The 15,832-nt window shown below is 35.7% G+C and overlaps 1 protein-coding gene across 3 annotated transcripts; it reads right to left on the bottom strand.

The window, feature by feature from the left end:
• Positions 1-1,374: 1,374 nt before the first annotated feature.
• LOC114282876 (S-adenosyl-L-methionine-dependent methyltransferases superfamily protein) lies at positions 1,375-9,921 on the bottom strand. 3 transcript variants are annotated; one of them, XM_028225642.2, is made up of 10 exons: positions 9,753-9,921; positions 9,609-9,678; positions 8,421-8,549; positions 8,266-8,329; positions 8,082-8,169; positions 7,385-7,469; positions 6,926-6,982; positions 6,724-6,840; positions 2,068-2,138; positions 1,375-1,828 (listed from the first exon to the last, which is right to left on the bottom strand). In XM_028225642.2, the coding sequence occupies exons 1-10, from the start codon at positions 9,851-9,853 to the stop codon at positions 1,402-1,404; spliced, it is 1,209 nt and encodes a 402-aa protein (XP_028081443.1). In that variant the 5' UTR covers positions 9,854-9,921; the 3' UTR covers positions 1,375-1,401. The 3 variants fall into 3 exon arrangements, with proteins under 3 accessions (XP_028081443.1, XP_028081444.1, XP_028081445.1); XM_028225643.2 differs by lacking the exon at positions 6,926-6,982 and having other exon boundaries at positions 9,753-9,919; XM_028225644.2 differs by lacking the exons at positions 6,724-6,840; positions 6,926-6,982 and having other exon boundaries at positions 9,753-9,919.
• Positions 9,922-15,832: the final 5,911 nt, after the last annotated feature.

Here is a 15,832-nt window from a genome sequence, read left to right as displayed (position 1 = left end):
TCTATGGGTCTGCTGGTTATTGAATCCTCGATGCGTGCTTGCAAAAAGGTCCAAAGGGGGAGGTAGTTCCCCGACGGACACTCCAACGACCAAGTTAGATTGGGCAGGCAATCAATGGTTTGAGGGAGAGAGAAGAAGGTAATGAAAGACTTAACCTTTAACGTCTCTCGAAAGCTTCCTTATATCATTTGTTCATTATTTCCTTGTCCATTCCAAGCTGTCTTGTTGGCCAAAAGTCTATGGCCTAGTTAACATCGTTCATGGTGATTCTGCATGCTCTGGCATGAGGGGTCTTATTGCATTTAATACTATAGTGGCCTCATTAAATGATTAATGTGTGAGTGCAATAACTTTGCAAGATTTTTGTCTACTTACATGACTAATTCCTTGCATGACAAGTGTTTTGATACTATTGGTCTTGTCCCAGCATTATCTTCTCAAAGTTACTGCGCTTTAATACCTAGGCCGTGAGCTGGGCCTTGACCCGTGGGCTTGGCCCCTTGAGTGCCCATCAGTATCAAAATTTTTAAAAAATAAAATTAGTTTGACAAGTAATGAAAAACTCATTATTTTCATTTGACTTTTTTCAAGACATATATTTAAAAAAATTAATTTTTTTTTTTTTTTGGGTCAAAAAACTTTAAACAAGTTTTGAAAACTCAACAAAAGTGAGCCTATATTTTTAAATTTTTTAAAATGTACTTTCATTTAAAAAAAAAAACATATAAAAATTACCCGGTATATTTGATTTTAATTTTCTTAAAACTGAGTTTATTATTTTTTGTATTTTTTTATTTTAAATGAATATTTTTTAAATTTTAAGTAATTTTGTATATTTTTTTAAATGCATCTTACTTAGATGTATCTAAATAATAAAATATTTATAAAAAAATATTTTAAAAAATTAATAAATATACAAAAATACGAAAAATGTATTAAATTTTCATAAATTTTTTTTGTATTTTTTGATATTTAATGTATTTTTTTAATTTTTTTCCAAAAATATAATACTTTTTAAATGTATTTATATTATGTGTTTTTAAAAATTAAAAAAATTCATTGAAAACATTAAAATACGAAAAATAAAAAAATAAAATTTTCTAAAAACTGTTTTATGAAAATTAGAACCAAACAAGCTTGTTTTAAATTTTATTCACCAAACTAGTTTTAGTTTTTCTAAAAATAAAAGATAAAAAACAGAATTTGAACACAACTGTGAACTCTGTTGAATGCAAGTAAACAAAGATTGGGCATAGTTTCTTCCTCAATGCAATGCAACAAAGCCAGACCACGGCATCCTTGCAGGGGTCGGCATTGTAAAGAAACTGCTTCAGAATTGCAGCACATTTGAGAGCTTATAGCTATAGATTAGGGTTTCGAGAAACATGTCAAAAGTCACTTTCATAAATGGGTAAGAGTAAACAGTCGTATACTCAATCGATTGTAAGATTGCATGTAGGGAAGCAAATCAAACAGCATAAATTTCTCAGTTACGTCCTCAACACTGAGGTTTGCCTCATCTGCTAACTCAAGAAAACGGTTAAATGTATCAATATTCCGTATGACAGAAGCAATAAATGCCTTGGGACCTTCCTTTGATGCACAACACGCATATTCAGTGTTTGGACCATCATCAGGCACTGCCTCGCCTTGACATGTATCAGAGCCACGGCTATAATCAGCATTGCGAGCTTTACTACCTGGTTGAATGCCATTGCAGTGTTCACTGCAGAGATGAGTGTCTGAATTTTCAGAGTCCAAAAGACTGGCAAGAACTCGAACAAGATGTGGAAGGCACAAGGGATCATACATTACATCTGCACCCAATCTGTTACAAGGAAAATAGCACAAGTTATAAAAAGTATGCAAATCGCTAATTTGTTTCCAATACTTGCAACTACAGAATTTCCAACAGGTTGTATCCCCATTACCATGAATGCTGGCAATCCCCACATTTTGACACCAATATCCATTTAGATTGTCGGCACACAAAGTAAAAAACCAATGTGAACATAATCATGAAATTAATTGCCATCTTCACTAACAAAATACATGAAAAATACTTACATTATGTCAGGCAAGAAGTCGCGAAGCTCGCTTCCCACAGCAGACTCCCACGGCAGATGAATGCATTTCACCTAAAATAAAATAAAAAAATAGCCAGCTTTGACTGTGAATTCTTCCTACTTCAATTACCAGGTTTTATACTTTTTTAAACTACTGTAAAAGTTCCATGAAACAGTTCCGCATTTAAAGCAACTCAAAGTTTCCTCAAAAGTTTAGACCCTTACAAAACCTATATTTTAGGGCTCGGGTTCAAACAGGGACAAACTAATCCCTCTTAACGTAGATTCATAGGGCCAAAAGTGTTTGGCCAATTTCTCTATGGCAAGATCTTCCTAACTGTTTTGTATGATTTGCATGTACATCAGTGAAGCATCAAGATATAGTAAGCAATCAAGTCAAAAAAATCTTTGGCTTTACAAAAACTCATATTCTGTGGTGTTCAAAGTCATGGAAAGTAAACTTCTTGTTAAATTTGATGTATAGAGAAATAGAGAGAATTGTATTATTGATTGATGTTTTGATATATTACAATGATTCCTATATATAGAAGAGAGGATGTGGGAAGAGAATAGGTGAGTGTGTAGTAGGTATGGAGTAGGTGAGGAGTAGGTGGAGAGTAGGTGAAGTAGGTGAGTGTGTAGTAGGTGGTAGTGGTAGGTGTGTAGTAGGTGAATTTTAACAGCCCCCCGCAAACTCAAGGGGGATAGGAACTAACCAACTTGAGTTTGGAGAGAGTAACAAAACAAGAAAATACATAAAAATAAAAGAGGATAGGTGACACTGTATGGTCGTGTCAGACCATTGGTGAAGACACTGGATGGTGGTGTCATAACGTTGTAGAGGACACTGTATGGGGGTGTCATAACGTTGTAGAGGACACTGTATGGTGGTGTCATAACGGTGTAGAGGACACTGGATGGCGGTGTCAGACCGATGTAGAAGACAGTTTATGGGGTCATGTCGGACCGTTGTAGCAGACAATGTTGTGACAGTTGTTGTGACAGTTTACAGAGTCTTGCTGGACCCTTGTAGAAACTAACCGGAATCAATGTCGGGACAGTTTACAGAGTCTTGTCGGACCCATAAAGGAGCTAACCGGAATCAATGTCGGGACAGTTTACAGAGTCTTGTCGGACCCATGAAGGAGCTAATCGGAATCAATGTCGGGACAGTTTACAGAGTCTTGTCGGACCCCTAAAAAGTCGCACCCTCAAAAGGTGTGCCCAATCTTTCAAAAGGCGTGCCATCAAAAGGCGTGCTAAATCCATAAAAAGGCGTGCCATCAAAAGGCGTGCCCATTCCATAAAAAGGTGTGCCGAACATGATGGCAAGACGCGTGACCACATTGGCTGGCGTCAAGTGGCGCGCGATGCGCGTGACTGCCTTGGCTATTTAACCTAGGCTGAGGCAGAGGCTGAGACAAAAAAACCTGCTAAAATCCTCTGAAAAAAACTCGTCCTTTTCTGAGAGAAATACGCTGGAACACTCTGTTGCCCAGTCCTTCTCTGAAAGTACCAGTCGGAAATCGCTGCTTCGCTGAAACACTCAGCAACCCAAAAAACATGGCCTCTTCTTCCCGTCCAGCTACCCAGAACATGGCATCCTCTTCCCATGGTCTGCTCACGCTCTTTCCAGACCTGAACGAGTCCACAAGAGAAATAACTGGTGCGGTGGCCAGTGAACCTCAACCAAACACCTCTGGTTTTGCTCCGTTGAACTTTCCGATGCGGTCGGTGGAGCAAAAAATGGCGGTGCAAACTGATATTGAGGCCAATCAGTATACTTTGAAGTCATGTGTGGAGACCATGACGGCGGTCACAAACCTGTCGCACCGGCTGCAGAGTAGGACAAATGAGGTGCACCAGTTAAACGCCCAGCTGGCTCTGCTCCAACGCATGTATAAGGATGCGCGAGCAGAGATAAGTGTGCTAAAGGCAGAAAACAAGGAGCTGAAGCGGAAGGCCACCGTGATGTTCCGATTTGGAGGTCCACCATATGCTGCAGTGGAGGAGCAGGGAGGAGTGAACGTGCTCGGTGGCGTGGAAAACACGGAGGCAGCACCGTCAAGGGCCGCTCAGGACGGAGGCAAGAAGAACAGACCGGCGGCAGAGTAGAGAAGAAAATCCTTCCTGTGGATGTGGTTGATTTGTTGTTGTTGTTGTTGTTGTTTTTTTTTTTTTTTTTTTTTCTTTTGGGTGTAAAATTGTGATCGGGGTTGATCCCCTGATATGAATAAAATGACAAGGTGATGGAATGTTGTTGGTGTTATTTTGTGTTGTTGTTTTGTGTAATAATAAAAATAAAATAAAATAAAACAATGGAGAAAGAAAATAGATAAAAAGATGTGTGGATGGGGGATAAGAAAAACAGCAGTGTATTTTTTTTTTATTTATTTATTTATTTATTTATTTTTGGTGGAATATAAAAAAATAATAATAAGATAACGGAAAAAACGGGTGATGCTCTCACTAATAATGGTAGGGATAGGGGAAATAGATTATAATAAAAATATATATATATATATTAAAATAAAAGAAAAGGGTGAAATCGTGGGTGGAATAAATTAAGGGAAAGGAGGGATATGATTAAAGTGGGTTTGAAAAAGTGTGAAAATGTGATGATGGTTGTGAGTGGAGCATATTTTAGAATAAAAAAAAAGGTTATATAATATATTTCTCTCTCCAATGTCCCCAAAAGCTTTCCGAGCATTCTTTTAGTTCTATTAACCAAGCTTGGGTCCTCATCTTTTGGCAGTACCCTTGGAACATGCTCTGTCGGAGGAACTTCAAAATCCATCTTAGATGGCCTTTGATTGCCATCCCTCCTTGACAAATTGGATGGCTTTCTCTCACTCTGGTTTGCTGTGACACCACCACTGCTACTACCTTCCACGGCTGAATCCTTCTTCTTTGCATTATTTGTAGCCTCAGCAGCATCTTTCTCAGCTTCGAAAAGCAGCATCTTTCCTTGAAAAGTTTCATTCAGTAGTTTCCTGATGCTTCAAAAGGTGACACAGTTGGAGAGAGCAAAATGGTGAAGTTGGCAAGCTGTATGGGCGACGGCACGAGCCAGCAACAGCTCGGGTCGCGGTGCTGGCGTGTCCGGAGCAAATGTAACCAGCGAACAAAGGCGCGTTGAAGGTCAATAGTGCAGGTCGTGGCGACTGTCACGGTACCGGGGGCTGCTGCAATAGGTGACACACAAACAGTGGTGGTCTTCGGCAGAGCAAGACTGAGCTCTGGTCTGCTCGGAGTTCTGAAGCCGCGTTGCTGGGCCGAAAGATTAAGCTCTGGTGAGTTCGGAGTTTTGAGAAATTGATGCTGGATTGGAGTGAAATACTGAGGGTGATGAGAGGTCCGGCGGGCGACCAAGGCGAGGCTGCCGCCCGCCGGTGAAGCGAAAATACTAGGTTCTCAACCTTGCTCTGATACCATGTTAAATTTGATGTATAGAGAAATAGAGAGAATTGTATTATTGATTGATGGTTTGATATATTACAATGATTCCTATATATAGAAGAGAGGATGTGGGAAGAGAATAGGTGAGTGTGTAGTAGGTATGGAGTAGGTGAGGAGTAGGTGGAGAGTAGGTGAAGTAGGTGAGTGTGTAGTAGGTGGTAGTGGTAGGTGTGTAGTAGGTGAATTTTAACACTTCTTTATATGCCTATATTAGAATAGTTCAAAGTTTCAAACACTTTATATGGGAAATTATGGAGTTGGGTTCACAGAGATTACTAGAAAACTAGACTCTTTAGACCATGTCAACAAATTCGTTTAAGAGTTTTCTAAAGGCACAAGCACAAGCACACACGCATACACACTCTTTTTCTAACTTATAAAGCAACATCGTTAATGCATGTTACGGGAATATAGTGGACCAGTGTTACTGGGAAACACTGATATCCTAGAGGTTTACATTTTGGTACACAAGTTCTTAAACATGGTACATTTTTATTCCAAAATGGTGAATTTAGCAATCCCAATTGTTTTGTAATATATTTCCTTAAGAGGAAAGAAAATCAAACATAATGAACTAAAATCTAAGAAGAGTAGAGTTTTGGCATAACAAAACGTAAAAATTTGGTCATAATGCTCATAGAAATGTGTTTTTATATGATTAATTTGAGAAAAATAAACTACATTTTATTAGATATCTAATTGGTAAAACAAAATTGCTCAATGAGTTCCTTAAATTCTAATAGTTTAATCTAGACAAGTTGAACACCATCATACCACATTTTAGAGTATATCATAAGATGTAATATTGGGTTCTTACTCACAGACTAAATTATTTACCTTTTTGATAACTTGGTATCCGGCCCATTGGACCGACTAATCCGGGAGACCAATCCCACTGTCTATTTGCGGGGGTCCCAATTAAAGCCAAGACAAAACCCTATATGGATTGGCCCCAAGAAATTGTTTGCACTTATGAGGTTTCGAACCTGAGACCTTGAGGGGAAGCACACTCCCAGGCCCCAAGCCTTGACCACCAGGCCAACCCCTCGAGGTTACTCACAGACAATTTTAATGGTTGGAATGCAGAACTTTCTCCAAATTTCTTACTAAACACACACCCTCAACACTTGCAGACACGCTGATACATTCACCAATCTAAACACTAGTAGCAAAATAAATAAACAAATAAAGAACACACCAAATCTGGATCTTCAATGGTTCTTTCTGACAAATCTGTTCTAACGCTCAGATGGTTTAACTCCAAATTAAGCTTCATATTTGCCAAACTTGACAGGTCACCATCACTTAGCATCACCTGAACCAAATCGTACATTTATAATAGTTTTCCAAGAAACCACAATGAGAGAGAGAGAGAGAGAGAGAGAGAGAGAGAGAGTTACTTTGGATGCTTTTATGTGGGCAAGACAAATGCCAACCAAACCAACACCTGAACCAACCTGTTTTTTATTTATTTTTAATATATATATATATATAGAGAGAGAGAGAGAGAGAGAGAATGTAGTTAACACATCAAAACTTGGGATTGACATAGGACAGAAGCCAGTAACAATATTTGCAATCGCAAGAATCAATAGATTAATAGAAAATTACTAACACAAAACAAGAGATCAAACACATAATAATAATGATAGAACAGTTGCAACAAAATATATTTGATATATTTACTGCTTTTGAACAAAAGATGTTTATTTGATCAACACATGCTGAGTCTTAGAGCACTAGTGATATGGTGGAACCAACAAGACAAAGTCACTTATTAGGTAAGTCGTGAATATCTCAAGTTAGACCAGCATTTGCACTCCTGCAAAGAAGGAACCTACGCTAAAAATATTGCTCACCTCAAAACAAGATTTATTAGAGAATAATTCCGGGTGGGAAAGGATGAACTCTGACAAGAAAAGACTTGAAGGCCAAATTGAACACCTATACACACCAAACCAGCAAACACTAAATTTAATTAATTTAAGTGATGAACGGAAATCAATGAAACAACTATCTACAATTTGAATATTTTAATCTTGAGGGTGGGATGTTTGTGACCCACCAGACTTGTTGACATGATTTTGTCACTTCATTAGCCCAACGGTCCACATCTGGTCACACCCCCAGACTTGGGGTGTGTGTGACAATACTTGTATGGGAACCCAAAAAAAAACCCATACATTCCAGCCCTTAGGTGACTTCACACAAGAAACTTGTTTATTATGGGTAAAAATTCACAATAACCAATGTGGAAAAGAAAGCATATAAATGCTAAGTTTGTTGTCAATAGGTATTTCTTGGGCTCTATTCATTATTTATAAGTTGTTATTGATTGCGTTCTCTCGTCATTAAAATTAATAAATCAAAAACTAAACGAAGGAAAATTCAAAGAACAGCATAACATGGTGCAAATCCAATAGTGTTGACAAAACATGTAATATGATAAATTATTCAATTTTAACATTTCAGCTGAAGAAAGCAATGGAGTAGTAGTTAGCAATAGGATGGTGTAGACATAGCATGCAAATTAAACCCAGCAGCAATAATTCATACCCAGTATCACCTTCAAGCATGTTGAGTGAACATTGCAGTGGAACCACCAGTTTCCTTGTTTTTGGGCAACTTGGGAGATCAGAACAACCTAAAGAATCAAGAAAAGAATTAATAAGCATGAATCAGGCCAAATAAAAAGTAATAAATACCAAATGCAGGCATCCCATGAGATAAACATTCCTACCGTCAGGAAAGAGAAACGAAATGCATTTCACGATCCTTGTGTTTGCTTTTGCAGAATAATCATCCTAACACACCAGAATTATATTCGCACAACTAATCAACCATCAAATAAAGAATCAATTGTCACGGTGTGAAGAGTCCATCCAGAAACATTACCTTCAATGAAGTCATGTAAAAGGCAAACCGTTCATACAATTCATCCAAGACTTCAAGACCTTGGGATTCAACTTCAACAATAAGCTTCTTCAGAAAACTTTTCAAGTATGGCATTCGGGATTTTCCATCCTGCATTGGTAACAAAAACCAAACCAAGCTCAATAGGTTTCTTTTCTGGAAAAATACAAGAAAATAAACTGCATTGAAATTCTGACTGTTACAACCCTTAGACACCCAGGGACCAAAAAAATTTGTAATTACTTCTGCTGCCTAATGCAGTTCTGTGACAAAAAATCAAGTACAGTTCTGAATTCATGGTCACCAAAATAAAAAGGCATTTAAAAAAAAAGGTTCTAAACTTCAAAATCTTGCTTGTTCCTTTATGTGTCTTGACTAAGCAGAGAAACGCCAAGGACTCACTGGGCAGCTACGAAAATGCAGGAATAGGAACAGCCTCAAATTTGAGTAAAATCTTTACTTGATATGAACCACTCACTCAAATTTACACTCCATTTGGATTGTGAGATGAGAAAAGAAATGAAATGATTGGAGTTTCTCTCACCTAGGTGAGCAAAGAAAAGAAACGATTGTGGTTTCTCATCTACAATTTGGATGGACAATGACTAAAAGAGGATACATGTGTCTTTTTATTTTACTTGTTTTGTATTTAGAGTAGTTTAGGTATTATAAACTTTTTATAAAGAATAATTTTGGTTTCTCACCAAATCTCACCACTTTTGGTGAGAAACAAAACTTAAGTTTGGTGAGATTCGTCTTTCTCACCGTTTCTCTTCCTTTCTCACCATTACTCACCTCATTAATCATCAAACAAATGACGAGAAACCTCATTCGCTCTATTTCTTCTTCACTAATGGCTAAGTGGTAACATTGAGTCATAAAAATGCCTTGAAATTTTTGAGTAAACATTTGAATCTCCCTTAATTTGGCTAAAAATTTGAGTAAACTTCCATTTACTATAAAGTTTGGGTCAGAGTAGAGGGTTTTTGAGTGATTTTTACTCAAATTTAAATTTCACATAGGCTTGAATCCATGCTTAGAGATACCCTAAGATTCAAGAAGCTATTTTCTAACTATTACTCCACTTTCTCGGATAACAAACAAAGGATAAGCTTCAAATATATGTTTATTCTGCAAAACAAACAACTGGGAACTGTTGAAGCGACTTACAGGATTGCTTATGCAGTGGTTCCAGATGAAGCTCTGTACTCTCTCTGTGACCGAACCTCCACCACAATCCCTAGGGTTTCACATACAAACACAATCAAACTCATTGTTAATTCGATTAAACCAGAAGAGGCTTTGCGAGAATACCGGGCTAAGGAGATCAAGATGTGGGTTGGTTCCATGGCGAGAAAGGCCGAGAAAAGGTGGAGACATGGAGGGAAACTGAGATCGAGCCCTCTCTCCGCCATGGCTATGGCGTCTCATGCTTTTTAGGGTTTAAGAGGTTTTAACCCTTGACAGCGTAAAATTATGACCCTGCAAGTGGTTATTTTAGTCAGTTACTTGATTTTTTTAATTATTTTAATTTAGTTAAAATGATTGTAATTGAGGAGATAATTGATTTTTTTAATTGATTTAATGGTTGTAAATAAAAAAATAAAATAATTATGAATTAAATGTAATATTTTAATTTATTAATTATTTTGGCTTATTTTATCTTTATTGACTATTTTAATAAAAGAAAAACAACTTGCCAAACAAAACTTATACTTGACTATCCTTTTTTAGAGTATCAACGTTTATTTTCTTTTTTTCATTAAATTTCGCATTCCAACAAAATAAACTAAGAATTTATTAAATCATTGATTGACCGAGAAATGTCTATCCGGTGTAAATTTTTCAAAATCTTAAAACAAATTTTGTAAAAAAGTGGTTGATTGAGAGACAACTGACAAGATATCCAACCAGTCATCCAGTGATTACATATTGTCCAGCACTCACATGCAAAGTTAACGACTATCTATAGTAATTTAGTAAAAGATTTTAACATTCTCAGTTTGATGAAAAATTTAAAAGATTCTCAATTTAATATTGATTTGATATTACCGTTGAACCATTAATTTTATATTTTTTTATTAAATTTAAATTTGATAAAATAAAAAATAAAGCGTTAGAAACGCTCTTAGTTGCAAACCTTAACTTGGCTATACTGTATTTCGTAAAATAACATTTTACACCTCCAACACAAATCGATTTTGAGCTTTGGCTTGTGTGATATTAGTTTGTTAAGTCGAACTTGAATACATTTTAAACTTATAAATTTTTGAGGGATTCATTTAAAAGGGGTTTTTTTTTTAAGGTCCCTGGTTTTATGATTTTATAGCATAAAGGACACTCAATATTTTTATAATGTCTAAGGTCCCTCAACATCAATCCAGAGAAAATTCGATCCAGAGAAAATTCGATCCAGAGAAAATTCAATCAGAGAAAATTCAATCCAGAGAAAATTTAATCCAGAGAAAATTCAATCCAGTGAAATTCTTTAGTCTAAACTCAGAGAAAATTCAATTTAATCCAGAGAAATTCTCTGGTCCAAGCCAGAGAAAATTCAAGAATTTTTGTAGTGTGCAAATAGAAGCTCTCAAACTTGAGCTTGCTTCTAACTGGTTTTTCAAGAGCTTGTTCTCTAGCCTAAACAAGATGAGATGCTGCTGATGCTCCAAATGTTGCTTGATTTGCAATACTGGGCTCGACTTGCCAAGGCTCATCAACTGTAATAGGTGCTATGCAGCATTAACTCTTGTGTTGTGATGCTTTTTAGCTTTCTAGATTGATAATTTTCTCTGGAGTATTTGGCAATGGAATTGAATTTTCTCTGGGTTGAAAATTTTCTCTGGATTGAGAATTTCTCTGGTAATTTAGCTCACAAAACATTTATTTCGATTATTTTTTTTCATTTGAATTGAATTTTCTCTGGGTTGAGAATTTCTCTGGAGAAAATTCATGACCTTAGATCACACTTTGGGACCAAATTTTGACTGTTCTACTAGCACCAAATTTTTTTTTTTTGAATTTTGTTGTTTCCATTTCCCCCCTCAAAGAAATCAACGTACCTTATGTTATCTACGTTTACCATCACGTCAACCCACTTCTCTCGAACAATCACTTTGTAATTCAATTGAATCACCCCCTCAAGCTGGTGATAGTTCAAAGAGAACCACAATCGCTCATCAGAAGGAGGATTGGTCGATTTCTCAACAGCCATGGCAATCACAGGAAACTCCGTATGAAAACAGAGACGATGGAGTTTTGATGTTATGATTGAGCATGGCTTGAAGCTCCACAATCCAATTCGTGATCGCAAGATTTACCGATATCATCCATTGCTCTTCCAAACTCGACCCCACGAGTCTCGCCAATAGCTTTGTCGTCTCTCTCGATCGTGGACACACGAGTTGATTTTTCAGAATGTTAAGACTTTCCGACCGGAGATCTGCGGGAGCTTCGTAGATGCAAATCAGGAAAGTTAGAGTCAGAAATGAGACGTTGAAGATGTCTTTGAAGTTGTTCGGAACGGTTCGCATTCTCATCACCAACCTGCTCCCTCCCAATTATCGAACCGTAAACGATTCTGCAACCCGCTTCGTCGCTCTCCAGGTCCGCCGCGCTTCCGTCTCTCTGTGTGTGCATGTATCTGGACAGGTCTGGGAATAACGAAGTTTAGAGAGAGAGAGAGAGAGAGATGAGTTTCGATTTGGTAAGGTCAAATTTCTCTGTGATATGTTTAGGGACCTTAGACATTAACAAATAATTTTATGGATCTCTTCCATTACGAAAAGTGGGAGAGGGACCCTAGACTAATTTTTCCCATTTAAAATCTCAAATAATAAAATTTTAATATATTAAAGATAAATACAAAAAAAAAAAAAATTCTTAAAAAGTTCAACATAATACCAAAATATACTTAATAAGTAATTCAATATTTTAAATTTTAGAATAATTTAATGTTTAATCTAGATGTCAATTTTTTTAATAAAATTAGTATTTTTAGAATCTTCTCATCAAGATCTATCAAATAAAATCCATGCTGCCTATGAAATTCTTAAAAAAAATAAAAAATATCGTCAAAATTGACATAAATGGTAACATGTTGATATGTTACTCTAGTTCACGATAACATTTTACTATTACCAAAAAAAAAACATAATACATACTAGATAAACCAACCAAAAATGCACGTACATAATATTTTAAAACTTGTATAAAACAAAATAAAAGAATTTAGGGAAAATTAGTCTAGGGTCCCTCTCCCACTTTTCATAATGGAAGAGATCCACAAAATTATTTTTTGATGTCTAAGGTCCCTAAACATATCCCCTCTTTGTCTCTCCTTCCGTGCCCGATCTAAACGAAGAGCTACCATCGGAAGCTATGGACAAACAACTCTCTCTCCCTTTGCACCGAGACAGCACCACAGCGAAGCATAGCCCAACACCAACCTCAACACCACACGCAACCATAGCAGTAAACTTCTGATCAACTCTCTCTCACTCTCGGCGTCGCCGACACCGCTGCATTTTCACTCTTCACAACACCACTCCCTTCAGATACACCGTTTCCCGCCTCTCCTGGCTCCTCCGAGTCTCCACCTCCGATCGCGATCGCCGTCGCCGCCGTCGAAGAAGAAGACGATGACTGGCTTTATGTTCTTCATTAATTGTACAGTACTTATGAAGGGGGTAATTATATACTTTGACTTAAGATGTGAGTGGGTTTCATAGGCCATTGGTGTTATGTTATCCACTAAAGTGGTTTGATTGCTTTAATCTCCTTGCAACATCTCCCATTAAATTTGGAAATTTTCTTGTCAGTTTTCCCGTGGACGGAGGTCAAACAGTGAATAAGTAAATCTCATGTGCAGTACTTGTGGTTTGTTTCTTCATTTTTCTTCAATTTCCTTGATTACACTAGTAAAAGATCCTTGGGGCTTCTGTGGGCAATTAGAATAAAAATGCTAATTTAGTTTGAAAACGGTTTCACTGACAAAATTCACAAGAAGTACCACAGAAGCATTTGGGCTAACGAGTTGAAAACTAGTTAAATAATTAAGCTTTACCTGGTATATTATTTGGAGCATATATCTAATAAAAATATTATGTTGCATTCTTCCAATGGATGTGTCTGTGTCTGTAGTGTGTTTGTTAGTGTAAGAATTTAGAAATCAAAAATCCAAATATAAGAGAAAGATCAGTGGCTTCCCATGAGGACATAGCTTTGTAGATATCCAGAGAAATTCCTTATCATTTTCCCTGCCTTCAACAACAACAACAACCATCTAGCTTTGAATTTCTCTGGTACAAATCAGAGAAATTCTCTTCAAACTAAAAAAATTCTCTCTGGTTTACTTAAAATTTTCTTTGATTTGTTTACCATTTTCTCTGCCTTCAACAACAACAACCATTTGAATAAATCAACCCCAACTATTAATTAAACAACAGATTTAAGAACATAAACCTTGCAATGGTTTGGACCAAAGAATTTATCTGGATTGTTCAAATTTCTCTGGTATGTCTTTGGTTTGTTTAAATTTCTCTGATTGTTCAAATTTCTCTGGTAAGTCTTTGGGTTGTTCAAATTTCTCTGGTAGGTCTTTGGATTGTTCAAATTTCTCTAGAAGCTTTATTATTGCCTCATGCTATCTCTAGTTAATCATTTGTCATGTTGTGTATTTGTGTTGATGCTATCAAAGTGCTCTTGCTTATATGGCTTTCATGGTGCTACTATAACTACTTATTTGATGTAGGAAGAAGAAGAAGAAGATGATGATGATGATGATGATGATGATGATGATGATGATGATGATGATGATGATGATGATGATAAAGGCTATCAAAGAATTTCTCTTGAGGAAGAATTTGAATTTGAACTCAGAGAAATTGGTCTAAGGTTTGTCAAAATGATTTCATAAAATGATGTTGTGATCTAGAGAAAATTGGTTAAAATGAATCCAGAGAAATTTGAATTTTCTCTGGTTTGAACTGAAATTTCTCTAGGTTGGTCCAGAGAAATTCTCTGACTTTGATTGAAAATTTCTCTGGGTTGGTCCCTGGTATTAAGATTTTTCAACATAGAGTTTGTCATTTATCTTATTTCCATCGTCAACCTCTATGTCATGTTGCATCTCCAAACCACCATCTGATGTTGAATCACAAGCTTTGCCCTTCATGATCATTTCCTTCCCGGAATTGTCATCAATCTATTCTTAACATTTTCAACTCAGAGAATTTCTCTGGACTAATTTTCTCTGAACCAGAATTTCTCTGGACTAATTTTCTCTGGACCAGAATTTCTCTGGACTAATTTTCTCTGGACCAATTTTCTCTGGACTGAAATTTCTCTGGATCAAGGTTGAGGGACCTTAGACATTATGAAAATATTGTTGAGGGACCTTAGACATTATAAAAATATTTGATGTCCTTTATGCTATAAAATCATAATACTAGGGACCTTAAAAAAAAAACCCCAAGAATTTATCATCAAAAGAGTTTTATGATATATATATATATATATATATATATATATATATATATATATGCATGGGCAATATTACCCAAAAAAAAAACTCTACTCAATCTTTATTCAATTATGCGCCTTCTCCTTAAGAGATTTATGAAATAAAATAAATTGAGTTGTTATTTTCACTAAATAAGGGTTCAATGAGGAGTTTTGGGTAAATTTTCCTAAATTTTCGAGCTTGACGAAATTAAAATTTATTTTAGATCATGTTGGAAAGTAATAATAAATTAAGTTTAAATATATTTTGAAACACTTTTTCTTGTTTTTGGTTTAATTTTCAAACTCAAATACTATTTTTCAGGTTTATATATATATATATATATATATAATTTTTAGATGTATCTAATTTAGATGTACTTAAAATGTAAAAAAAATTGTGAACAAATCTGATAAAAAAAATTCATTAAAACACACACCAAAAAAAAAAAATTCACATTTTTGTGTTTTTTTATCTCTAATGTAACTTTTTTAAATTTCTTCACAAATTTTTTACTTTTTAGGTGTATGTAGATTGTGTGATCTTTTTTTAAAGAAAAGCTAAATTATGATAAAAAAATCATGAAAATAAAAAATTTAAAAATTAAACCAAATAAAATAAGCTTTCAAGTTTAAACAAATTTTCTATTGGTCATGTTTCCGTCCTCCACGATGACAAGAAATGTGCTTCCAAATCATAAATCGCAAAACAATTAGCATTTTTTTGATAACACATAAGAGAGCAATCATTAGAATAAACATACTTGTTTAGGGTTGGTTTGGCATCTCCTATATAATTTATCTTTTTATCTTTTTTTCATTATATCACTTTCTTTATTTTTTTGCATATCTTTTCATAAAAAGATAAAAAATACATTTATTTAAATCATTCCAAA

This window comes from Camellia sinensis, chromosome 5 (assembly GCF_055761805.1).
Source record: "Camellia sinensis isolate YWXY chromosome 5, ASM5576180v1, whole genome shotgun sequence".
NCBI classification, from domain to species: domain Eukaryota; kingdom Viridiplantae; phylum Streptophyta; class Magnoliopsida; order Ericales; family Theaceae; genus Camellia; species Camellia sinensis.
The sequence above is the reverse complement of the archived record's forward strand: the minus strand, read 5'-3'. Positions and strand labels throughout refer to the sequence as shown.